The 27,680-nt window shown below is 35.8% G+C and overlaps 3 protein-coding genes across 4 annotated transcripts; 2 read left to right on the forward strand and 1 right to left on the reverse strand.

Annotated features, from left to right (window-relative positions):
• LOC141847479 (putative chloride channel-like protein CLC-g) lies at positions 1-3,796 on the forward strand. Its single transcript, XM_074735533.1, has 7 exons — positions 1-232; positions 332-532; positions 625-802; positions 1,298-1,560; positions 1,856-2,125; positions 2,259-3,378; positions 3,497-3,796. The coding sequence occupies exons 1-7, from the start codon at positions 21-23 to the stop codon at positions 3,656-3,658; spliced, it is 2,406 nt and encodes an 801-aa protein (XP_074591634.1). The 5' UTR covers positions 1-20; the 3' UTR covers positions 3,659-3,796.
• Positions 3,797-5,143: 1,347 nt separating this feature from the next.
• Positions 5,144-11,040, forward strand: LOC141847720 (uncharacterized). 2 transcript variants are annotated; one of them, XM_074735787.1, is made up of 2 exons: positions 5,144-5,385; positions 10,426-11,040. In XM_074735787.1, the coding sequence occupies exons 1-2, from the start codon at positions 5,185-5,187 to the stop codon at positions 10,795-10,797; spliced, it is 573 nt and encodes a 190-aa protein (XP_074591888.1). In that variant the 5' UTR covers positions 5,144-5,184; the 3' UTR covers positions 10,798-11,040. The 2 variants fall into 2 exon arrangements, with proteins under 2 accessions (XP_074591888.1, XP_074591889.1); XM_074735788.1 differs by having other exon boundaries at positions 10,436-11,040.
• A 1,405-nt stretch (positions 11,041-12,445) lies between these two features.
• LOC141847717 (uncharacterized) lies at positions 12,446-26,768 on the reverse strand. The gene is made up of 14 exons (XM_074735785.1): positions 26,306-26,768; positions 25,651-25,719; positions 25,401-25,508; positions 23,927-23,992; positions 22,460-22,609; positions 20,121-20,168; positions 19,269-19,375; positions 19,061-19,132; positions 18,076-18,127; positions 15,650-16,218; positions 15,248-15,463; positions 15,046-15,166; positions 13,295-13,413; positions 12,446-12,784 (listed from the first exon to the last, which is right to left on the reverse strand). The coding sequence occupies exons 1-13, from the start codon at positions 26,702-26,704 to the stop codon at positions 13,354-13,356; spliced, it is 2,037 nt and encodes a 678-aa protein (XP_074591886.1). The 5' UTR covers positions 26,705-26,768; the 3' UTR covers positions 12,446-12,784; positions 13,295-13,353.
• Between the last annotated feature and the right edge of the window lie 912 nt (positions 26,769-27,680).

Below are 27,680 nucleotides of genomic sequence, written 5' to 3' on the forward strand. Positions count from 1 at the left end.
CACCTTCTCTCCTCTCTTCAATGGCGGACGCCGCGGGCGCTTCGGAAGAGGAGCTGCCTCCTGCTTCTTCGTCGCCGGAGGAAGAGGTGGAGGAAGAGGAGCAGATAGGAACCCTAAAGGAGCCGCTTTTGGAGCACCGTTCGCTTAATCTCCGCCGCCACGCCCCCAACAACACCTCCCAAGTCGCCATCGTCGGCTCCAACCTCTGCCCCATAGAGAGCCTCGATTACGAGTGATGATTCTGTCTCTTTTTGGATAATCTGAATCTTTTGGCGTGTAAAGATGGGATCTTTATGGCAGCTTTGCTATTTTGCTTTTGGGGGCGTTTCAGGTTGGTCGAGAACGAGATCTTCAACCAGGACTGGAGGAGCCGAGGCCGGTCGGCTATACTTCGGTACGTCTTCCTCAAGTGGACCTTCTGCCTCTTCATCGGCCTCGTCGCCGGCGCTATTGGCTTCTTCAATAACCTCTCCGTGGAGAACGTCGCCGGCCTCAAGTTCGTTACCGTTTCCGACTTGATGCTCGCCGATAAGTAAGCCTCAGTCGAGATCTTCCCCCATCTGATCCACCGTCTTAGATTGGCCCTTTTCTTCAAGCTAATTTGCCGACGGTGGTTGTCTCAAGGTATTGGACTGCGTTTGGGGTGTTTGCTGGTTCCAATCTGGCCCTGTTGATCTTTGCGACGACGATTACGGCGTTTGTTTCGACTGCCGCCGGCGGTTCAGGGATTCCAGAGGTGAAAGCTTACTTGAATGGCGTCGATGCTCCTGATATCTTCTCACTGCGCACCCTTGCTGTAAAGGTGAGATTTCGATGCGCATGCTGACAATCTTCATGTGGGAGATTCGATTTCTCTTCTCTTTTTCTTTGAATTGAAACTGTTATCAGTGTTCTCACATTTCAGTGAAGTTGAAGTTGATATTCAAATGAAAAGTGTGATCAAGGATAAGCATAAATTTCATAGCTCTTATTCCTTTTAGCTTCATCCATGATCTGTGTAGATCATTTTCATATTAAAGTTAGCTAAAATTTGCACTTCAATGAATTGAATTTGCTTAAGATGGGTCCTTCCATCCATAGTCGATGACAATAGAAGAGAGATCGAAGTTAGAGGAAATGGCAAGATGTTTCGGTGCTAAAACTAGTGCTTGCCTGAAACTTGGTTAGTTCATCAATGTCTATCTCTAACCTCTTCAACTTTATCGACTTTTAGTTCACTTTATTGAACTTCCATGCTCTAACATTTGTATCTTTTAACTCGAGTAACTATGATTGTTTCTCATGAGTTGAATTGTAGATTGTAGGTTTGATTGCAGCTGTGTCATCCTCTCTCCATGTGGGCAAGGCAGGCCCAATGGTTCACATTGGTGCGTGCATCGGTGCAATAGTTGGACAGGGCGGGTCGCAGAAGTATGGCATGACATGGAGATGGCTACGCTACTTCAAAAATGATAGAGATCGGCGTGACCTTGTCACCTGCGGTGCGGCTGCTGGCGTTGCTGCTGCTTTTCGTGCTCCGGTTGGTGGAGTTCTTTTTGCACTCGAGTCATTGTCTTCATGGTAGTGCCACATGCTATATTGACTTCATTTGTTTCCTAAAGAACAAAGAATCACTGGTTAAAGCTTTTGAATATCGCTCACAATTAGACATTCTTATCCTTTTAGGCCAATCAACAAGGTTTCATTCTCAGCAGTAATAGAAATTTTATGTTGTTTGATTGAAATACCCTTTTTCTTTCAGGTAACAAAAAAGGAGGCCATTTCGATTACTTGCTGAGATGCTAATTTCTTTCGTCTCAATGGATGATAGTATTCCGAGTCTCCTCCTAATTCAGATATTCATTTCATGTCACAGGTGGAGAAGTGCCCTAATATGGAGAGCTTTCTTCACAACTGCTGTAGTTGCTGTCACCCTCAGGGCTCTGATTGATGTTTGCGAAAGAGGAAAATGCGGTTTATTTGGGAAGGGTGGACTCATAATGTACGATGTTACTGCTGATAATATTGCCTATCATCTAGCTGACTTACCTCCGGTGATCCTCCTCGGGGTGATTGGGGGGATATTGGGAAGTCTATACAACTTTCTTATGCTGAAGGTCCTTCAAACATTCAGCCTAATCAACCAGTACGCACTATTTTCTCATTTCCCTCTTCTTTCCAAATGTTTAGGATGACAATTTTGGATTGGTTATTTACTTGCATATGTTCTTTTGTTTGAAAGATGGCCTTTCCAAACTTGAAATCTTTTGTTTTACCAGAAAAGGACCAGCCTATAAATTGCTTCTTGCAGCTACTGTGTCGATATTTACATCATGTTGTCTGTTTGGGTTACCATGGTTCGCACCTTGTAGGCCTTGTGAAAAGGATGACTGTCCTGTTATAGGCCGCTCCGGTGGTTATAATAACTTCCAGTGCCCTCCAAATCATTACAATGATCTAGCCAGCTTGTTTTTCAACACCAACGATAATACAATCAGAAAACTTTTCAGCAGTGGCACAAATGATGTTTTCCATAAGTCGTCCATCATGGTGTCCTTTGTAGCCTCGTATGTTCTTGGCATCGTAAGTTACGGTGTAGCTGCACCTTTCGGCCTTTTTGTGCCTATTATATTGACCGGTGCAGCCTATGGGCGTGTCACGGGAATGCTAATGGGCACAAACACGACTCTAGATCATGGTCTCTTTGCGGTCCTTGGTGCTGCTTCTTTTCTCGGTGGAACAATGAGGATGACTGTGTCTGTGTGTGTCATTATACTAGAGCTAACCAACAACCTCTTGTTGCTTCCCCTGGTTATGTTGGTTCTCCTGATATCGAAAACGGTTGCCGACTCTTTCAATCCCAACATCTATGATCTGATTCTGAAATTGAAGTGTCTTCCTTATCTGAAAGACCATGCAGAACCATACATGAGGCAGCTCACAGTAAGTGATGTCGTTACAGGTCCTCTACGAACCTTTAACGGTGTCGAAAAGGTCAGCTACATAGTTCATATATTGAAGACAACCGGCCATCATGCATTCCCCGTGATAGATGAACCACCATTTTCTTCTCCTCCTGTGCTGTTTGGTCTGATCCTCCGCGCGCATCTCCTAAGTTTGTTGAGGAAGAAGCATTTTCTGCCGACATGTTCACTCATCGGCTCTGATGCTTTGAAGAAATTTGTGGCTGATGACTTTGCAAAGCGTGGATCAGGGAAACATGATTGCATTGAGGATATAGAGCTCACTGCCGAAGAGATGGAGATGTTTATCGATTTGCATCCATTTACAAACACTTCCCCCTACACAGTCGTTGAGACAATGTCACTCGCAAAGGCTCTCATCCTATTCCGGGAAGTCGGTCTGAGGCATCTGTTGGTTGTTCCCAAGTCCTCCAATGTAAGAAACTCAACCTGAAGTTGTTCTATCTTCTCAATTCCCTGTTGATGTTTGCTATTCAACAAAAATTAGTCTCAACTCTTACTTCATGAAATAACTAGTGTAACTTTGAATGCAGAGGGCGCCGGTGGTCGGTGTATTGACAAGGCATGACTTCATGCCGGAGCACATCTTGGGTCTGCATCCATACCTGTCGAAAAGCGGATGGAAGCGATTGCGGTTTCGGAATTCGACTTTCACTAGATTTTGCAGGGCTTCTTTGATGTGGGCATGCTCTTAGCTTCTAAGATTCAAAACATTTGTGGAGGAATTATTATTATTATTGTAATGTCTGAGAACTAAAAATCTGTATGTTGTTTTCTATTATTCTTTGTGCAGAAGCTTGTAAGATTGTATCAAGTTCACTTTTCTCAAGAAATTTGATCTACAGAAGCCTCTTTCAGGCTTTTATTAGGCCTTCCAGAGATCATTAGGTTGGTTTAACCTGAAAAACCATTTTGAACCGGTCGGTATGTGACACAGTAGAAATTATTGAATCCGTTAATTCGTGCACGAATATCGAAAGTAATTTTCTATAATCTATTAACTGTTGAATTCATTGATTTGTAGAGTTGTCAATTTGAGTTAGATCCGTCGGGTTGACTCCCACCAAACAATTTAAGTGGGTTGGGTTGAAATTTTATAAATCTATTTTAAGGTGGGTTCAAGTGGGTCGACATGTCTAGACCTGCAATCCGCTTGGGTTGGCCTGCGATCCGCGTAGGTTGGTCCGCGAATTTAGAAAATTTATTTTTTTTCTTTAAAATTTAAAATTAAAGGAGAAAATTCAATGAATTAATGGGCTTAACCCGTCTAAATTGCAATCCAAACTTAAATTTTCAACTTGATCCATTTAAACTACAATCCAAATTTAAAATTTTAATATTTTTTATATTTTTTATTTTTTGACAGGCTCGTGGGTTGGCCCGCCTAACCCGCAACCCGTCTTAAGTTGGGTTGGATTGCAAAATTTTCAATCCACCGTGGCCCGCCCCGCCACGCCATATGAAGGGTTCCTGACGGATTGGTCCACCCCATCATAGGTTGGTCCGTTTGACAGCTCGACCTCTCTGATAACTCCGACTCAGTACGAATAAACTTCAGTAAAAGGTGGAATCTCCCACCTTAACAATCCACACGGTCGGCCATATGACCATCTATGAGGAGGTAAATCGAGAAGTTTCATTTGGTCATTATGGAGAAGGACATTGCCTCGACTTTGTCAAAATTCGATTCTTATCCACTTCAACAAATCCTACCCCGAAGTAACCAACTCAACTGGGCAATAAAATTTTGATCTACATTGTTGTTTCCATCAACTATTTATTGAATTAATTTATTTTATATATTATAGCAACCTTAGGCTTTCCACTGGGCAGCTGATTCACCGGCGAGGGCGGCGGAGGCGGATGGACGGAGGAGGACGGTTATCGGCGGAGGAATAGTGATTGATGGACGGACGGCTACGATACGTTTAATCTAAATTTATTTAATAAAATAAAAAAATAAAAAATAAAAGTGGGCCTCTATAAAAAGAACTGGGCCCTTTTATGTCTTATTGGGCCAAACATTGTACTTTTAGCCTTTCAATGGCCCAATTTTAAATATATAGTTAAATAAAGATATATTTATTATCTTTATTTATTTATTTATTTATTTATCTAGAATAAACTAGAAGCATCTGAGAATATCTAAAGCGGACGGTTGATTTATTTATAATTTCTTGGCAAATTCTGGGGCATCGCCGCATCGCTCGTTGTGAGCGAGATGGAGGACATGGACGCCGACCACCCCGGCGATCGATGCGACGCCGCGGCGGGGAACGCCCCGGGAGCTTTCTCTCCGCCTCCGGGCACCCTAGCAGCAGCCTCCGGCGGCGGCGGCGGCGTCCAGGAGAACGCGTGGAGTTTCCTCGCTTTGGCCCGCCAGCTCGTCGATCGGGGCGAGCCTTCCCTCGCTCTACAAGCGGTGAGTTCTCTGAGGAACACCTTTTCGCGCTGTCGTTTTGTGGTGGCGTCGCTGCTCTGTTCTTGTTCGAGGGATCGGTGTTCTTGATGTTTTGTATGTCCTAATTTCCTAATTCGCCGTCTTTGGGGATTTTTTTCGGCCTTCCTCGCCTGTTTTGCGAGAGTTGGTATAAAATTAATAGAGTTGCTTGCCCTATACCTAATTTATTTTGTTTGCTTAAATATGATTGTGACTTTGTCTGCTAAAGAGGTGTATGGATGGTTACTATGTATATATGTTTGTTCGAATTAGTATGAATGTTGCGTGTTCGCTTTTCTCGAACCTGGCATTTTCAGCATCGTCTTTGCAGTTTCTTGCATCTTGAATTGTTCTTTCTCCAATCTAAGTAATTTTCCTGATCATTTTTTGTGGGGTTTCAGTTAAAATCACTACTCAATTTTAATTGCAATGTCGACTAGCTGCATTGGTCCATCTGAGTAATCTTCTGTTTTTTGCTTGCTTTGGGGCGGATTCTTAATTTTCTAGATATAATATCCAAGACAAGATTGTAGCTTGTAATATTACCATTTTGAGTTCAAATCGGAGGACGACCCTACCAGTTAAACAAGAAAGAAAACTTATTTTAGTGTAGACTTAGTTTATTGATTGCTGATGCAACAGAAAATTTAAACCCTTTTATCACACATAAATTATGAAAAATTAGATGAAGCATGAGGGTAACTATCTCTCGTAGAGAAAGGAGTCTCACATAGAGAAGGAATCTCACCGAGAGAACTGAAAGTGGAAAATTCTTATTGATTGAAAGCAATCAATACATAGATATGACATCGTTTTTATTGTCTCAATTCTAAACAAATTAGAAGTAAACAAGGAATTTGGGAAATGCATTGACGCTCATTAATCAATTATCCATAAAAGATAATTACCAAACAATTCAAATTATTGCCAACTACTGCAATTGAATTCAAAATCCAAAATTGGATTATTCTTAATCTGCATTATTTTCTCCCATAGGGAAAACCTTGACTTCAAGCGAGGTGTAAGCATGTGCAGCTTAGATGTTCTTTAGAATGACTAAGCAATAGGAGTAACACAATTTGAGACTTAACTTCTAATAAACATATCTTTATTATCTTTTCCTTGGATGCCCCTTCTGGTGAGTAAAAAAATTAATCTGCTTTGTTCTTCCTTTTGGACTTTGTCTTTGTTTCCTTCCCTTTTGATAACCCTTGTGACAAACTAAGTTGTCAAGGTAAATAAACAACATTATATCAATTTTTCCTATGCTGCAACGTGATGATTTAGAATATTTTGAACTCATGCATACAAAACGTGAATTTATTGCATTAATAGGTACTTTATATTTTGGAAATAACTTAGTTTTGTGTGCTGATCATTGTAATAAGAAGCAACTAATAATATCATGATTCTTATTATCATCGTATAAATAATGGTGACATCAATCATGCAGCGCATTCCTTGCAAATGCAACCTGCCAAGGTGCCACTTGTTATGCAAAACATGGGTAACACAAACCCATTTTAAATTTAAAATTTAAATGTCAAGTAGTGATAAATGAATTTTACCTTATTAGAGAGATATTTCATTTTCCTAATTAATCTATGTAGTCTTATTTGTTCTTTTTGATATTGTCCTAGTATGCATAGTAAATATTTTGCCTCAATATGCCCTCTGATTAACATGTAATTTGTGTTGCTTTTATTTGATTCAAATGCACTTATATGATTCTTTGCTTTTGAATTTTTTTCAGACTAGTTGTAGTGCTCAATGCCTGCTTTTTGGGCCTTAGGTGTCTTTTATAAACATGTAGTTCATTTTTATTTTTTTTAGATTCTGAGTGACCACTCATCTAAAGACTTGAGCTATTGTAGAAGAATGCCATCTATTTTTTCCTTCGAGTAATAATTCCCTACTGAAGTCTTGGCATATGATTAGAAACTGAGTACTATCCTGCTATGATTCTTATCCCAAAAGCTTAGGTTATTAGAAAAAGGTTTGATCCATACTTTTTGTATTTGAGGTGCTTTGCTACTTCTTGTGAGGTAAACACGCAAGCATAGCAACCTGTGGAACTGTTACCTGTCCAATAGTGGTGGCTTAGACAACTTCTATCATTTATAGGAATCATGCTAAACTTCATTTGTTTCAGACTAGAGCTCACTTTTACCTGGATAATTGCAACATGTTAAATGTAGTAGATATGAATCTTGAGATTGATCCTTTGGGTTAAAAAAAAATATTATTCACTAACAATTATGTGTTCCTTTGAGAGGATATAATCAGAAAAAAGATAGTTTAAATGGTTTATTTAAATAAGTTTGAATCAATTAATGTTAGAAATGCGAAGAGTAGAGGGTGTGAAGAGAGTTTAATGGTACAATATAATTCTTTATCCAATCCGAAGCGATTGGGGTATACAGTTTAATGATTTATGGTTGGGTTGGGGTATGTGTTATTGCCTTATTGGTATCAGAAACAAGTTCAATGAATTTTCCCTGGAGCTAAAGTGTCAAAGCAGACAATGGTAAAGCACAATGAAAATATTGCTAATGCAAATAATTTAAGTAAACTCAGAGATGAAGAAATCATGGGCAAGAGGAAGATAATCTCACTACAAAGTGTTGCACAATTTCTTCACAGACGACTGAGAGAAACTCTCTTGTCCTAGGGTGTATAGATCTTGACTACCCTTTTCCAGTTTAGACCGGCCCAGAACTCCTGTAATGCATGAATGGATTGGTTATTATAAAAAACAAAAGAAAAGTGTTATTTTTAGTTTAATTGGGGTAGTTTGAATGACATGGGGCAGGAAAAAATTAGGTGATTGCTTTCCTCGCTAAGAAGAGCCTCAATATTAATAATCATTAGCTAGAGTCCTTGCTATTATCAAAATGTAATTTGTGCATTATAAAGCTGGTTTCTTTCTTAAAACAACAGTCAGTGATAATAAACTGTATATTAGTGTACTAGAACTAGATGTAAGTTGTTGCTTTCCTTAAAAGTTTGTGGAGATTAACAAAGAATTCCTCTAACAAGAGAATATTAATTAACTCATACAGATTATAGAGACTTGATGGGCTAAACTGACAAGATATTCCTCTAAAAGGAGGGTGTCAAGTTGTTCATACAGAGATGATTAGATAGTTCCTCTCTTTTGTTTGACACAAATTTTTTGTGTGAGTAGCTTAACATTGTCCTACAAGTAGCCATCACAGCTATATTCTTGCATGACCTTATGGGATTCTCTGATGGGCCCATGTCCTCCAATTAGATCACGAAAAAAATTTTGAGAGCATTTGTGGGTAGTGGTGTCAATGGATGAGAAGGGAAAGAATTGACAGTTGACTGGGAATTAAAGGCCTCACAATACAACACAAAAGGTTGACATCCAATTATATTGTTGATATTTGATATACCACACGAATATTGGATTACATGCTTCAATAGAGTATCACATTCCTATGGAAAACACTTGGATACAGGTAAAGAATTATGAGATAACATAGCCCTTAGTCATCATGATAGTGGCCTTTTATGAAACCTGCCTTATGAGAACCCTTCCATCATGAATCAATGACGTCTAGTCAGATTAGAAGGTTACATATTGTTAAATTAATTTGGTTTTAGTCATATGGTGAAGATGACACTTTTCTCCTAATGGGCTCTTTCTAACCCTGATAAGCGCTTTATGGCGCCCATTCAGAAAGGTGTGGAGGTATGAAAATGATGCGATGCAAACAAGAGTAGATAGGTTTTCTGAGGTAATTTTCAAAATGCTCCCAACAGTTAATTGCATTTTCAAAATACCGTCTTAAGGTTTCTATTTTGTTTCTATGATGCTCTCTCTCTATTAACAAATGAATGGTTTAGGTGGTAATTTAGAAGGGTGAAATAAGGATTTTACTCTTAGATAGAAGGTACTTTGACAGCTAAATGTAAACCTTGGGACTAGTTTTGACATCAATGAAACCTTAGGGGGGCATTTTAAAAAAAAATACGATATTAACCGTTGTGTGCATTTTAAAAATTACCCTTGTTTTTACAGTCTTACGTATGCGGTATGCAGGAAAGTTTTTTATTTTTCTCTTCATGAGTTCCTCTGCTTTTGCTGATTGAGCAACAATAGATCAATTCAAGTTGAAATTTCCAAAACTGAAAACAAAGTTTCTCAAAGGTAAAGCTAAATCAAAACTGAGCTAATAAATTTATGTAGAAATTGAAGAATTATTTTCATGGTTGAACATGAAGATGCCAAGTCATTTTTTTAGCAGTCTGCTTAGATATACTGTGTAGATTATCCCATAGCTAAGTAGCTTGGGAACAGTTAATGCAACTGATGCTTTTTCCTTGGTTGCTTAACAAGTTTATTGACAGTATATGCGATTGCACTGGGATCTTTATTAGTAGAACATATCTCGTAACATTTATGTGATTTTATTTAATAGGATGCTTATGTTCTTCTGGAGAGGTACTTTCTTCCTTAGAGGCCTGCAGGAAGGGTGCTTATTGGATTCCTTCCCTAGATCTCGTCGGGAAGTACTGAACAATAACTGCTTGCCCTGAAGGCGAGGAAAGTAGTCGGTTAAATCCTACTGCTTTATGACTGCTAGAAAAAAATTAGTAGTGGCTACAAGATGGGGCTGGTAACAAACAGCTTGTACCATTTGAGAGACTTAGCGATTTGTCATCTCAGGAATTTGTAGTCTCTCTATTGCAGTTGAAACAAGTAGTATGCTTGAACTGCTTTATGGTAAAGTTGCTGTTGAATGACTTGGAGGTTATGTATTCTAGTTTTCTAGTTAGCCTCTTGTTAAGCAGGGAAAATATGCGCACAATAGATCCTTTTCTGGGATCCCGCATTAGTAGAAGTTTCATGCATCGGACTATATTTTTTTAAAATATAAGTAAAGTATTAATCTCTTTCGTAATGATTTGCATATCATTTGATGAGGCACCTACTTTAACTGCAGTTGTGTGAAATTGATCCTTTGATGCTCTCCTAACGCCCCTAACATGTAGGTACTTGCAGCAATCAGATCGGGTGGCGGAGAACAAGCAGTGTTTGAAACTCTGCATCGGGCACGTGAGCTATACCGCAATCGATTGCAGACGGATGCTGCAGCAGACGAGTTGGCCTCATTGTTCGCAGAATGTGCTATTGCAGAAGCACAAGGACCGGTGAGGTCGTCCAACAATCCCCCATTGGTGCCTCTTCATGTTGGCCCGTCGATTCCGCTAGATTCTCAAGGGAGATCTTTCCTCGCTATGTCCGGGAGGCAGCAGGTTATGCTGGATGCGTTCGCAGACGGGAGCAGTTTTGTGTGTCTCAAGTGTGGTGGTCTGGTTAGTAGTCATCGCAAAGACGAACATTTCGCATACTGGTGTGGCTAGATTCGCTCGGTATCGTTGCTTATGAACTCTCATATCGAGAAGAATGATACTGATCATTATCGCCGAGAGTTGTGTGATCCTCTATCTCCGCAACGGACATTGTAAATGCAGTTGTTTAGTACAAGAGGCTCTCAGATGGGTCAAAACATGTAATTGTCTGCGTGAATCTTTCTCATGGATTGGATCTGAAGATGTAATGTTGCGTTTATGGATAAGAAATCAAATAAGTATTGTTGAGAGATATATAGTTCATAATCAAATCTATCATCATCTTCACTGGTTAGTAAACCTCATTGTAAATTTTCATATTTAGCAAATATATTTACTACTTTATAAAAAAGTAGTCAATTCACTAATTTTTGAATATTTTATTATTATTAGTTTTTATTATTATTGCTATTTTATAAAAAAAAAGTAGTCAATTCACTTTATAATAACTTTATTATTGCATCATATTTATGAAGATAATAATGATCAAATGTTATATAATAGTAAGATTTTATCAAGTAAATATTTCAAATTCAATATTCTAAATTATATTTAATAAATTATATTTACAATTGTTAGGCTAATATATGACAATATGAAAGATTTACGAATAAAAAATATTAAATTTTTTATTTTGTTGAAAAAACGATCAACTTGTTATATTATTGGATTTGTTCAAAAACAAAACAAAAACAAACAAACAAACAAGATGCAGGTTTTAAAATTTCAAAAGTTCACAAGAGAATCAACTAAAATTTTGGAATAATTAATATATTGTTGTTGAATCAAATAAAAAAAAAGTGTTCATAATCAAATCTATTCATCATCTTATACTATTTTTGAATATTTTATTATTATTAGTTTTTATTATTACTACTACTTTATAAAAAAGTAGACTTTATTATCATATTTATGAAGATAATAAACAAATGTTATATAATAGTAAGATTTTATCAAATAAATATTTCAAATTCAATATTATAAATTATTTTTAAAAAATTATATTTACAATTAAAATTTGAATAAAAAATATTACATTTTTTATGGACCAACTTGTTATATTATTGGATTTGTTCAAAAACAAAAAACAAACAAACAAACAAGATGCAGGTTTTAAAATTTTAAAAGTTCACAAGAGTTTGAATAATTTTAGAAAAAAAAAAGTGAATGCGAATCAACTAAAATTTGATGGACTATACTATACAGTTTTTTTGGGGAAAAAAAGGTCATGTACGTAAATATATTGTTGTTGAATCAAATAATTATTGTTGAGAGTTATATAGTTCATAATCAAATCTATCATCATCTTCACTAGTTAGTAAATCTCATTGTAAATTTTCATATTTAGCAAATATATTTACTACTTTATAATAAAAAAGTAGTCAATTCACTAACTTTGAATATTTTATTATTATTAGTTTTTATTATGAATTTGTTTAAAAACAAAAAAACAAACAAGATGCAGGTTTTAAAATTTCAAAAGTTCACAAGAGTTTGAATAATTAATTTGGAAAAAAAACGTACACCAATGAGTTGATAGAATTTTTTTGCTTCTTAAATCTAACACAGTCAACTAAAATTTGATGGACTATACCATACAGTTTTTTTGGGAAAAAAAAAGGTCATGTACGTAATGCCAATAAACTAAAAAATGTACATATAATCCAATTTCAAAAGAGAGGAACCAGAACATCAAAGGCTAGTCTATCAAAATTAAACATACAATAGGCCAATGCACTAAGTTCCCATCATACTAGATAATATAAAATTACAATTCTTCACTAAATAGTTTCTTTAAAATTGGGAAGCATCAACTAACTTTGTACATCACAGAATTCCAAAGAAATGGAATGGTCAACTTTTACCCGAGTTCATGGAGCTTCCAATCACTAAACAATAGGAGAACCCAGAACCGAGAGAAAATATTGAACCTCGATTGTTCAAACTCATAACGGTAGTAGTAGTCCTCTTGGCCGATAAAAAACAAGCACAATGTTGCCTGAAAGAACATATCAATAGATACAATTAGCCATGCTAAGAGAAATAAATGTTCAAACATGCAGGCTTTCATGAAGACATTAACATGTTGATACAGTGACACACTGAAATTGGCATGGAATGTGCAATAAGTTACAAAGGACATATTTCAAGTTCCGTAGCGCCTATGGCACGCGAAACAAGGTTTGAGTGACTAGGCAAAACCATCTTACTGGTAGCATTTTCCATCAAGGATCTTGGTACAGGCATATCACCTGCCAAGGGTAGCAAGATGCTAAGACCTAAAAGTATGCTAATGAAACAAGCAAGCGATATAACATGGTTAGCTGTTGCGCGTTTGATTATTTCATGGACAAAATACGATATTATTAGGCTACATAATACGAAAGGATATCAGTTAGAACAAGCTTTTAAATGGCAGATAGAGTTGTGTTGGATATTCAAAAAGTGAAAAACAAGTTCAACATAGCGCATTTTCTCTAATGATATAAAGTTAGCATTTGAGACTCACAAAAAAAGGTGTCAGTTTGCAAATTTATCCACATCCGAGTAACCATCAGTCTTCGATTACTAGTCTCCACTTTTCAGTACCCACGATCCTTTGCTAGAATCGCACAACTCACGTATTACCTGCAAATAATTGAACATCAGAAGTTGGAGTGTTGAGAAAAAATGGTAAATAATATGTGAGGCGGCATATGATATAAATTCTACAAAACCCACATCGAAGGAAAAGAGAGACGATGACTAACTTCACTATTTTATGATCATTCATTCTAGATGCAGTTATGTTGTTAGTTTAAGTTAAGCATCCAAGAACCCAGTTTGTCAATTTTTTGGGCACCTTCATCTAGATGAAGAGGAAAACAAAAACAAAATAGAAGCATATCCTGAAACCTAACCAACTAATTCTACATGAAAATCAAAAAAGCCTTAATGTTGACAAAAGTTTAGCAGCTTGCATGATTTCAAACTATCATTCTGTTTTGTTTGCAATTGCATCCTCTGGTTAAGTTGAGGCCACCAATTTCTTCTTGGTTCCTTCAGAGGTCACTAGTAGAACTCCAAATTGGATGATGTTCCAACTTAAAGAAAGATATTAAAGCTTTAGGTTCTTGAAGTCATATTATAACAAGTTAAAAACAAGAACAAATGATGAGTATATATTAGTTGAGGATCTGCTACATGGATCTTATCTCACCAGTTAACTTATATATGAAGTTTAAACTGGTAGCAATATCCAAATGCTCAAAATTTAATAGTTTCTTCAGTTTCCCTATAACCCTCACTCTTAATTTGATTCAACTTGAAATTATTAGTACTTTTGGAAAATGTTCGTATCATTTTAACATATTTCCTCTTATTTTTCCATCTATTTAAGGTTAACTTGAAACTGTCACCAAAGTAACATGCATGAATAATCATGTAACAGATCAATCAAGGAAAAATCAGACCTAAAGATAAGATAAATCAAGGTTGGCCACCAATTTAGAACCGTGATCATATGTAGGGAAGTGATACTGACATGTAATAACCCTGAAATTGGTCTAACCGAATGCCATGAGAACATAATGGAGACTTGAATTAGTATTGGACAAACACTTAGAATTGGAAAGGACACTGCAATCATTTTAGGAATATTGGATTGGAAAACAATGCCTTTCAATTACATTTATCATAAGAAACATCATATCATATATTAAATATTTTAATTAAATCTCAAATTATGTTTTCTCAGCGTACAGATACATAGGTGGATTCAATGATTTATAAGTGTCTTGCATAGAGGCAAATTGAAATAAAATATTCATGTGGCCAACACTGTTCATTCTGACAAACAATTCTTTAGCATATAAGCTCACATATTAACTGAAATATCCACTCTTGTAGACTTTGGGTGTAAATATTATCTATGTCCTGTTACATAAAGTAGAAGATGCCAAAAACAGGAAAATAAGCTGACAAGGAATTGAGCGAAGATACAGTATAGAAGCAGCTTCACAATTTTACATTTTAGGCTGACATTCAAAAGAGTGGACAACTGAACCTATTCAAACCAAAAGGTAGGGCTAGACTTGCGCGCGCATGTGTGTGCGCACGTGTGCGTGTTGCTGCCTTTAGACTGATTAATAGTAAAAGAATTTCAGCTATTGTACTAAATGAGAAGTAATCCACATTTGAATATTTAATATCTATCACACCTCTTTTCAAAAAATAACAAAGAAAAGAAAAGGAAAAAAATGTTGAAACTATTGCACTAACCTGATTATAGTCAGAATCATTAATATCCTTCTGGTGACGTGTTTTAGCAGCTATGCGAATCTCCTGCTTATTGAGCTTCGCATTAGGTTCTTTGCCCCTGAAAAGATCAATGACAACATCTCTGCCACAAATGTGTCTAATATTAGGCATGATTCAGCATTTAAACAAAGATAACATAACAAAGCTCGCAAAATGGTATAACCTCAATCGATGGAGATCTGAACTTCCTGTAGATTTCAGAACATATACGCCATGTACATCCACAGCGATTTGAGACACAATAGACTGGAGCTCAGATATAGGGGCAGATGCAGCATTGGTAGCAGCATTAATAATCGCTCTAATTTTAGGGTCATCTCTTGGACGAGAAGAGTTGCTGATTGCCAAGCCTCTCAATCCATTGACAACTGAGTTTATACTGCAGGCAAAAAAATTCAAATCAATTACTGAATCATACAACTACAATATACATGTAATGCAAAGCAGTCAAACACACATCCATGCTTGACTATGAATGCTGAAAAAGATTTTGCAACTAACAAGCTACTGAAACTGGAATACCTGCAAGGAAACATCCTAAGTAAATAAGTCTTATATGCATTACCTACGAATTTTTTTATCCTGGAAAATTTTCAAGAGAATCTTTGGAAGATACTCCTGTGTTTCACTTGACAGTGATGACACTGCTGTGTTCGATGCCTTATCTTTGCTTTCATGTACATCATCGGCTATTTTAACTCTTTTACCAGTTGGAGCAGGGACATGCATCTTTTCGCCTAAAGACTTTTTAATGTTATTCCAGCAAGCCAACCAAGCCTTTTCCTGCTCATCCACAATTTTTGGATTGTTTCTAATAAATACAAAGTCAGTAGACTTTATGAATTTCCAGTGCTTGAGTACGCGCCTTTCAACAGCCAATGGAACAAGTATAGATTTCAGACCAGTGTATTTTATCATCCTCAATCTGTCTGTTAGAATTATGGGATTCATACTGAATAAATAAAGAAGATAATCTCTATAAAGAGCAGCTTCGCCTTCATGCAACAATGAGCTCTTTGTAACCCACAATCCCTGTACCAAATCTGCATAATGTGGCAGCACATTCAGAACATCTTCTTTCGAACTATCTGGAGCAAGATCCAAGAGTGCATTAAAATTATTCACATGGCAAACCTGCACGTAGAGGTAGAGTATGATAAATCAACAGAAGGTATTATCACATAATCAATAAAACCAATGAACTATGGTGCTCTTCTCTATTATGACCTAACTACTGTATCATGAAATGAAATAGACCTCTATAAGTGTAATTGACTCTTCATAAATGCAGTGGAAAAAGCCTCATGGTCTTATGAACAAGTGAATCCCATTAAGACAAATAATGAAATATATACCAGGCATTCAGGCAATGAGAGTAGCAATGACAGTTAAGTAGAGACAGGAATCTGATGATCAAATAATATACAATGGTGATAGGTATTTAGTGATAATTGATACAACAGGTAAGGTATTAGGTCTTAGTTATTTGGTGTGTTTATTTATGGTGGTTTCTTTTCAGATACCTATACAAAGAATTTATTGAACTGAAATAGGAGGTTTAAGAAGGGAAGCCTTGGCAGCAATAAAGTTGCTGTCGTGTAACCTAGTGGTCACGGGTACGAATGGTGGAAACAGTCTCTTGTAATGCAGGGTTAGGCTATGTACAATAGATCCTTCTCCGAGACCTCGCATTGACAGGAACTTCGTGCACCGGACTGCCCTTAAAGAGGAGGTTTAACAGTAAGAACAAAGCATCCTGATTTCTCCCCTTTTCTTCCAATTTCCTCTCTCCTCACTTCTCTCATGTCCCAAGTCTCTTAACTCCTGATATGGTAAAGAGTCTTCACCCCTTTCACCTCTATTTTCTTCCTCTTCTTCTCATACTCTCATTTCCATTGCTCTGCTTCCTCTTCTGGTCCTATCACATTCCTCTTCCTCTCTTCTATTTCACTTCTCATATGAGCATGCCTTCTCTGCTCCTAGATTCTCCCAGCTTGCCTCTTCTTCTCAGTCTTATCTTTCTCACTCTTCAGCTTCTTATCTTCTTCCAGTTCCTGTTCCTCTTCTCTACCAGCCATCTCAGTTCTTTCTTTTTCCAGTCGCCCTTGACCCTCCTGTCACACATTACCCTCTTCTTCCTCAGCCACTACCAGTTTGCCTCAATAACTGTACACCACTTTACTGTCACTCATTCCAGCTGCCATTTCACCAACATTCCCATCCCCAATTCAACAAGCCAAAGTTGAGTTTCACTCGTGGCGTTAATGATTTAGATCTATTCTAGTTTTCTCTCTTGCCACCTTGTCAACCTGGTATTCCTTCCTGCAGCAACTAAATGACAATTAACGTAAGTAGGAAGCGCAGCGACTAATAGTACATAAACACAGAATCAGATCGTTGGCCAGAATATAGGATAATGGTAGCGCCAATAAAGTGGTCCAAAAATGATTTTTAAATTCAATTCCAACAAACAAACAAGAAAAAAAAGTATTCAAAAAGTTTTTGTCAATACCAACAAACATGACACAGAAATAATGTATAAGTATAAAGTCGAATGACACATCAAGGTGGGTAAGAATAAATTTTTGACAGTTTTCAAATAATTACTATTTTTGTGGGACTCAGGCAGATTCTGTAATTCCATGCTTATGGGAAAATGATTTAAAATAAAATCATGAAATGAGAATGCACACTTTTCATCCAACAATTCCAAAATTAAGTTTCAGGAAATTAACTAAATTATATAAACAATTTAAACCTTCATACAAACTAAAAGATTAGTATGCCAGTGAGTGTTTTCTTAAACAACTAAGGAATAATATCACAGTAACAATTCTTCAACTTCTTTGAAAAAATAAAATACACAAATAAGAATAGGACAGGAGGCAGGTTGTTTATACAAATCAAATCCTAAAGGTATAAAAGTGTGTTTGCTTTAAACTTAGAAATGCAGATCAGATAAAAAAAATTAAGCACAAAAAGAGATTAAACCTCACAAAACCATTTCTTCAACCGCTCTTCCAAGGGGAGTGAGAGCAAGTGCCTACAGACACATGAAAAGCCAGATTTATTACAGTTGCAATATAAAAAATAAGAATCATGTTTTCAACAAGCATTCAGTTCAACTGACTATAGCTGACCAGAAATTTTTAAAAAAAAACAAGGCAAGATAAAATGAGGTTTTGGTGATTTTCAAGCAATGCAGAGAATTAATCAGAATCTAGCTCATGTTATTGATATGGAATATAAAAAAAAGAATTCTTAAGTCAGCAAGAACTTGCAGCAAAATCACAAAAAATAACTAAATAAAAAAACAAAAATCTAAGCATACATCCAAAGATCAGGTTGAATACACCTGGTGAGCTTCATTTTTTTAAACAAAAAAGGGGGAAAACAGCAAAAACCAGCTCATAGTAGAAGAAAGCTCCTAGAATATAATTGGTGAAGGAGAGTTACTAGCACTTTATTGAACAAATAAATTTCATTGTCTTGGAGTAAGTTGTTTGCTCAAGATGCAAATATGAAGTTAATGAGCATCCCAGAGCTTACCAATAGGTTTGGTTTTAACAAATGCAGCAGTTGGATAAGATGTTCATAATAGATTTGTGTTTTAGAAAAGAGAGCTAGAAGAGAACCTAAGCAAAGAATATTTTCTCAGAAATCAAAGATACATGACAAATCTTTGTTTGATCTGTGATAATAAGGGTTCCAGGTGCATGGGTTTTGAAATAATTATTGCAGTCAAATCATCAAAAACTCAGTGTGAATTTAAATTAATAACTATGAAATAAAATCAATTATACCCTTGCAGTCCTTTAATAAAACAATATGTTTAACAGAATGATTGGAACTGATATACACATGCAAAATGAAATATGGTTCAAAGAAAAAGTAAGACATGCAGGGTACAATGAAGTAAGACCTGCAGGACACAATCAGAAGATCATAAGATGAAACTGCAGCTGGAAGCCCTTACCTTAGAGAAAAAACTTTTTTTCTCTTATTGTCTGTTGATGTTCCAGGGTGCAATGAGTCGATATAATCAGATCTAAAGCATCAATTCAATATGATAAATGTCAGGAATCTATATCACATATATGAAAAGGTGCAACCTTTGAGAACTAATAGCAGGGAAATAAAATCAAAAGAGTTATGTTTAGTAGTTCTCTAGTTTGAGGTCTCACGGTTTAATCAAAAATGGAATTTGATGATGATCTTCTGCAATCATTTTCTGATGGTATCTATCTGTAAAGTGGCTATCAATTGGATGATATTCTAGAGACATCCATGGCTGCAGATAGAACAATGAAAGAGATTTAACATTGTAAAAAATATATTTTAGCAATTCAACAGAAAATTTTCACAATATGAACCACCATCTAGTACAGGTCAGGAGGTAAAGCTATTAGAGCATCTATTTCTTAAAACAATTCAATGAAAACCCCAATGAAGATCTAGTAGGAAGCATTGTTTAACTTGGAGAACTGCTGGTTATACCGTTTAGAGGCCCTAGTCTAGCAGGGAAACAAAATGCAGTTTGTGTGTCTGAAAAACAGATACTTGCACCTAGAGAGAAAAAGAGGTGATCTTTTAGAAAAAGTATATGTAATGATCCTATTGAATGTTATGGAATTGCTCCGTAATGTTGTGTGGAAAAGTAATGATAACATTACAAAATAACACATTGCTTTTGACTGGTTACTTTATACTTTTCTTCAAATTGTTTGTCCTTGTTAGATCTCCTTTCCAATCCTTTCTTTGAATAGCACATAGCATGCTTCTCTAATAAAGAAGAATAATTGAGAACTTGAGATTGACCAAAGCAGAAAATTTAGTTACTTCAATGATAAATCACAAGCTATGTGAGTTGTTCCTTCATACAAAAGATTGAGAACTTTGTTTGCAGTCATCCTTGATTTATCATAGCTAAGTTCGAAATCAAAGTCAATTTGATTGAGCAAACCAAAAATTAAAGAGAGAAGAATCAAAAGTAGAAAGGCAATCAAATCAATAATGAGGTGCATGGAGCTTCAAACCTCATCATTTTCTCCACCTACATTTGAACCTGCCTGGCCCAACTTTTCCTGTTCAGGAAAAGGAAATTTGAAGTTTTCAGTAATTACAGTATTTAAATGGTAAAACTTCAATGAAGGCTGAAGCACAAATACACATTCTAGACTGAATATAACTATGATGTAAGATACTACTAGAAAACCATAGAAGCAGCCCTGACAAAGAGAAAGTCATTCCACCTAAATTAGATTGGCTTCTATTAGGATATTTACTAATTTACTAAAGAGAGTATGTATATGTTAGAGATATTAGTATTAATAAGGTTATTGGTGTAACAGGTTTAATTTTACATTAGGTTTAGAGTTGCCTAAGATCCTATATATAGAACCATGTGGTTCAACCATGATTATATGTAATATAATATTCTGCTTTTCCTAATTTCTTCAAGGTTTGAGAACCACCCATTTAGTGGTAGAATTTTCCAAACAGATTCTCTTTAGGGGAGAGGTCATCCCTCATCTTTTGATCATCTCACCTCTATCATCATTGTCATGCCTGCGTCGAATCCTTCATCACTGTCATTACCACAGCTGGAAAATAGGAATTTACAGCTCTAATGCAAAACCTCACTCTACTACAGCTTGACCTTATGCACATAAGATTGTCACTTTTGTGAGGCCTCACGCAACTAGAATCAACTGTGCGTTGTCAATGTCTATGCCAACTTCATCTAGATGTATGGCGCCTCATGAAACTGATGTAGAAGATTCACACTTGGCTGCTCTAGATGTATGGCATCTACAAGGGCCCAACTGGCTAGCTACAGATCTATTCATTGTCACCAGGGAGACATGGAATCTGCTAGCCCATGCTCAACCTAGCTAACTCCACCGTATTGTATGTAATGCATCACACGTGCACAGACCTCATCTGCTGCTAGATCCAAGATTCACCTCGATCATACCATGGCATAATGTTGAAACCAAGCAGAGAAATCTACCACTGAAATCACTACAACATAACGCTTGAATCAAGGAATGGAAAACCAGTCAAAGCCACTGCGACATAATGTGAAACCCAAATGCAGAGAATCCTAACATTGAACCCGCTACGATATAAGGCCAGAACCAAATAATAGGGGAGCAGGCCTCTATTCAAAACCCTACCACCAAAATCGTTATGAGGATAGCAGATCAATGATCATGCTCGCCTGGACACAAATAGAACTACTAACAGCCCCTGCTTCCGATCCTAATACATGTGTACTCTATCAACTATCTCTAGCCCAAGGTCAAACGGATTATGAATCGCATGCTTCATTAACTATATAAGTTTTGTTTTGCTTCCGTGAGAATATCAATATTTTTCATGTCCTCATAGTAGTATCTAATCTATAGTCTGTTTATGGGAATTTCTCCAGTTCACTGGACATAGATAGTATATATTAAAAGATATAGATAGATATAATAAAAGCTACACACAAATACTATATATGCTCCAGCTCGAGGGAAGTGCTAGATATTAGTATAAATAAGGTTATTAGAATTTTATATTTAAGGTTACGCCTTAAGTCCTAATATAGTAAAGGTTATCCCATCTTTATTGAGTATATAATATTTAATTTTCCCTAGTTTTTACAGTATGCATCAAAACAAATTGACACAAGTAAAAAATGTTTCCAACTAACACAGATTAGGCAGCAAATGATGTCCAAAATTTTCAAAACTAAAGAACATGCAATAACTAATCAAGATACAGAACCATAATTTAAAATCTCCAACCGTACTAAGGTTTCAAGTCCCGGATTAGAACGATACAGTTTCGGTACTGTATCATGTTGTACCTGATATAATTTTGATATTTTTAAATATAAAATATATTAACTAAAAATAATTTAAATATTTAAAAATAAAATAATTATATATATATATATATATATATATTAAATTAATAGGATAGTTTTATTAGACTTTAATTAAACTTATTTACATTATCCCAAATTTAAATTATCCTAACCATAGTTAGGAGTAGATTAAAATTATTAACCTAAGTTAAACAGTTAAAAACCTTAATTCGACTCACGATCGCTGGCACCCATGGCCTGCACGATGACTCAAGCGACGCCTCTGGAGTACGAATGCATCGCTAGGCCCGGGCGACACCTCCTAACATGTCGTTGGGCTCGAGCGATGCCAAAGAAGCTTTGGTAAAACATCGTGCAGGGCTTCAGGTGAAAGACCAAAGAAGCCTTCAGGTGAAAATGCCACAAAATATCTTTAACAAGGGACCGGGTAATATCAAAGACCTTTTTCAATTTAAGTGTTATTTTTTTGAGCAGGGGGAGTTAGGAAATGAAATTCACCTGCTTGATGGATGACCCTGGTAAACCTGCAGCATTGATGTCAGATTTTGCACTTGATTCGGCACTCTGCGCATTTTGTTTCATCTCAGGATCTAAGTATCCTATTGATGGGCGAAGTTGGACAACTGCATGTACAGGATTTAAGTGCAACTGCAAGCAATGAAATTAAGAAAATTAAGTTTCTCTTGACAAATGTAGGCCATTGATGTAAACAAGTCAAACAGCATACAACATATACATCATCAATTAAAAATATAAAGTCTTAGAAGCAACCAAAATAAGAAACAAATTTGAGAGAGGTAAGCAACAATATCCATCCAATATCCATCCACTAAGACAATGAAACCCATGATTAAAGTTTTGTTTGCTTGAAAGAAAGGAAAAGAAAACAAGGAAAGAGAAAAATGAGCATTTCGTTTGAAGAAAGCTGGGTATGGAAAGAAGCTAGAAGAAAATTCTTGCCCCCTCAAAATTGATCCTGCTAGCTTGAGTGAGCGTTATCAATGAAGACACCTGTCTCCCCTCATTCTTGGACTTTGCCCTCAACTATGAGCCTTCCTATTGCATCAACAATCTCTGCCTCTGGAAGAAGATTCACACACACACACACACACACACAAACACACCTAGAGAAATAATATACTTCTCTTCCTTTAATTTCCTATCTCTACCTCTTTTCTTTCTCTTGTATCCTGTACCCCTTCAAGCAAACAAAGCCTAAGTCATTTTCTTACAATTTTTACCAGGAAAATAAATTGAAGCTATAACTCTAAAAGAGAGATTGTTTCCTTTTGCTCTTTATTAAAGTTCTTGTTTGACGAAGTTATATTTTTAGCACTAAATAATGACCAGGCTATGAGCTTATAAGTGAAAGCAGGTATTTCTACGTGAAAAGATTGTTCCAAGATTAATACCCATGTAAAGTAGTCAAATATGTCAGAATCTATTTAATGTCAATTAGACAAGGAGATTCTATCAAAAAAATTGATTGGGTGACAAATGAGTAAAATTTTGCCTTTTATGGCACATATAACATCATTCTGTTTACAGTAAAATGTGAGGAAAAGATGACCCAACCGTCAGGAAGCAAAAGAAGATAGCAAGAGGTGATACACAGTGTAATAGAGAGAGATGAGGCTAATCATACAAGCCCAAACAAAGTTTACAAAATCAAGTTAAATTCCCATCAATATCTCTATATATTCTTTAAGCAATATCCAGTACTAGCCCAATCAAACCCATCTGCTAGTGATATGTAATTTGCAAGGGCATCTGATATAATTTCCAAGGGCATCTATATATAATGCTCACGCCAACAAAAGCACATCCATGTTGACTAAAACAGAACTTACAAGAAATTTTAAGTTTGTTATGATGAATAGAAAATCTGGTAATTTGCAGAAATCAATTTAGATTTTCTGAAAGAAAAAATGTGAACTATGTTGAAATAGAAGCAAAAAAAGTTACCTGGTTTCCATTCAGCATCCCGACAGCATAACTAGCTACTAAAGGTGTCTTTGAAGAAGACAATGTCTGGAAAAAGTTGAATCAAGTGTCAGGGTGAAGAAAACTTTGCGATACAAGAAACCTACATATCACTCACTAAAGTAATTATAAAAGTAGCTATCTGGCAATCATTTCAAGTGCCACTAAGTTTCATACCGATGGACCTAGCGGTGAAACAAAACCAGGTAGGACAAAAAGTTGTATAGAAGAAAAAAATATAAGCATATGTGAAAAAAAAACAAAGAGCACCTAATTATACTAGGAGAATAAATTGATTGGTCAGTGATAAATAAAGGCAATCCATAACCTGGTCAACCAAACAAGGGTTGTAAATGCACAAATCGTTCCCTAACCAGTTCAATACTCAACTTAATAAGAGTTCATTTATATTTTAAATATTAGAAATGGAAAATAATGAAGCTTGAACATATTTTAAAGCTAGATAAGATAGAAAAGCAAGCTTCAACACTTGTGAATTTAACTCATCAATGTTCATGAAGAATGAAGAATGCTAGTGAATAATTAATGGATTGGTTTGTTAAAAAGTTTGTCCAGGGCTCATTGATGATCTTGGTTATTTAGCCTTTTGTCCAAATATATATAAAGCATATAATAATTATGCATGTCCAATTATACGTTTAGATATATGGGGATGGCAATGGATGGGGTACACATGATTTTTACCATACTAATTAAACAAGTACTAAATGTCTTTGTTGATTATCATCAATAACAAATATATCGGCAACATATCATGCAACTACTAATAATACCATCGAATTATCATGAACATAACCAAAGGACTTATTTGGGAAGGAGTTATGGGGGAAAATAATCCACCTAAGGAGGTGGAACATGTATTCATATATTGACAGGCACCTAACCTGTCCAAATATCTTAAAATACTGGCAATTATCCAACTTATTTAGTATCAGAACCTGACCAGCTTAAGTAGGGTACCCAATTAGTTAGGTACCTATCGTCATTCTTAACTATTTTGTTCAGCTACGATGCTTTACAATATTCTCAATAAATTCTAACATCAAATTTTGGCTAAGGACAATGGAGAATCTTATCTCTACTTTACCCTCACCATCTTCAACGAAGTTACAACATGTCAATACTATGATGATTTCAATAAAGCAGTGGATCGAGATGTTCAAACATGCCGGATGGCAATAAGTATTTAAATCTTCAAACAAAGATAACACTATCGACTAAATACCTTCATCTTCATGCAACAATATGTCATAGAAAGGCTAAGAGAAATCATCAATCAAAGGGACATTTAATGAATCTAAAGTACAATAGCCATCAAACTAGAGACCACAAGTCTAAAGTTTGTCATGAATTTATGCTCTCAGCAGCATAAAGGACTCCTGTGAGTATCCATCAATAAGAAAGAGTGGAAATACAAGGTCACATAGTTCTGTACCTGCTTCTCTAACCTTAGGACATCAGCAGCTTCTTGATCATAGTTCTCACTATCAATATCCAGACTCATGTCTATCTCAATCTTTGATTTTGTTGGCTTCACACGGACCTGAAAAGGACAAAAAAATAGCCAAAGCAAGGTTGTAATAATGCAAAAGCAATATATATAAGGATCTGAATAGACATGTATAACAGTTTGAACAATTAAAAAAAAAGGAAAACGCACTTGATACTGAATCTATTGAACATACCTTATCACATCTTTCATTCAGTTCATATGGTCTCCAAGAAGGTCTAAGTACATACTGCAAAATATATAGCTGAAAAAAAATAGAAGTTTGTAACTGGAGTCACACATTAAATATGATTGAAAGTACTATTCATTTAAGACAAGCAAATCCATATGAAACTATGTTCAGTTGATAATGCTATCAAGATTGTATTTTTTTTTCCCTTGTCACTGACACTACCTAGTCAAGGATATCTTATAAGACACATGCTTATTTATGTCCTCATTGAAATCTCAAAATAAATTGTGTTTCTATTTATGTTGGGTAAAGTATTCAAATAGGCAAAGTATTCCAAAATCATATTTCCAATGATAATTTAGAGGAAAATTCCAACTTCACAAAACTTGGAATTCCAAACTCCATCCAGAAGTGTAGATTTGTACGCCCATCCTTTTTCATTACTAGTTAAGGAGACAAGTTTAATTTCCTATTCACAATTCATAACAAGAAGTAACAGAATTCCATTCCTAGCTTACAAATACTAAAACTGAATCTAACTTCCTGAAATCTCATTTTTGTCAAGGAATCATAATCCATCTCTAGGTTCCAGGCAATGTACACAGCACCCAGCCAGAATGACTTCCAAATTTAACATAGTAGAGAAGAAAAGACTTACATAGGTATCCTCATCGAGAGGAGATGGAGAACAAAGGACGTCGATCTCGCGAACCACTATATCATCCTCTTCCACTTCCTCCTCGAAACCTCCATCAACATCCATCGCACCGCTCGCTTCGGCCTCTGCGTCCGGGCGGGACGACAAGGGGTCAACTCCAGGCTCCTCCTTGACGGGGTCTGGCCCAGAAGCGGGATGAGAGGAAGGTTTGGTGTCGGGTTCGGGCTTAATCCGGATCGGGGGCTCGTCCTTGACCTTGCCCTTCATCTTGGGCTGGAAGCGGGCGGATCGCGGGGGGCGCTTGGCGGCGCCGCCGGAGAGGTCGAGATCGAGGGCCATGTCTAGGTCCATCGCGGCTCCGCCGGCGGGATCGATGCCGTCCTCGCCGCCGCCGTCCATCTCTCCCTCTCCTCTCCTCCTCCTCCTCCACCGGCGGTTATCGAAGGCGCTTAAACCCTCACGGTCGAAGCGAAACCCTCACGGTCCAAGAAGAGGAGGTGATAATAAATAATCGTATTATTACTTATGGATATATAATGTTTATATAAGAATTTCTTTATCAACATAAAAAATTTTAAAATTTTATTTATTTATTATTAAAATATATATATAGTATTTAAAAAGGTTATTTGAATGTATATATTTGAGATTAAATAACTGTATTATTTACTATTCACTATACATAGTTATAATCGTGTTAATATAAATTGACTTAATCTTTTCTTTTTAATCCAATTTAATTAAAATTATTATAACAACGATAATCATAATTACTATAAAACTTATAGTACCTATAGACATAATTGAAATTATAATAGATTAAATTGCTCAAATTTGATCGGAATTATAGCAACTACAATTATGGATGTTGCAAACAGGGGTAAATAAAAATTTGATTAAATCAAATAAATCAATCAAATCGATCAAATTTAAAAATTCAATTCGATTGTTTCAAAATTTTAATTATTTTTTAAAAAAAATTGATTAATTTTATTAATTCAGTTCAGTTTCCATTTTAAAATTTCTTGGTTAAACTGAATAAATGGAATTAATTAAAATAAGAAATAATTTTAAATTTATAAATCCCTAATTAGTTAATAAATTTTTTATAATATTTAAAAATCAATTGTTTCAATTAATTCGATTGAAAATCAAATCAACTGATATTTTATTGATTCAATTTGTTCAATTTTTAATTGAAAATTTAATTGATTTAATTAGTTAAAAAAATGATTCGATTCGGTTAATTCAGAAATAATTTTAACTAAATTAATAAAAAAAATTCCATCTATTACAAATTTATTTCATATTATTTTAATTTTTGTCCATATATAAAGTTACTACACTACTCTATGATCTAGAGATCAGAATCTCG

Source organism: Curcuma longa, chromosome 16 (genome assembly GCF_044706935.1).
Source record: "Curcuma longa cultivar G26 ecotype Majalengka, Jawa Barat chromosome 16, ITB_CL_G26_1.1, whole genome shotgun sequence".
In the NCBI taxonomy this organism is placed as follows: Eukaryota; Viridiplantae; Streptophyta; class Magnoliopsida; order Zingiberales; family Zingiberaceae; genus Curcuma; species Curcuma longa.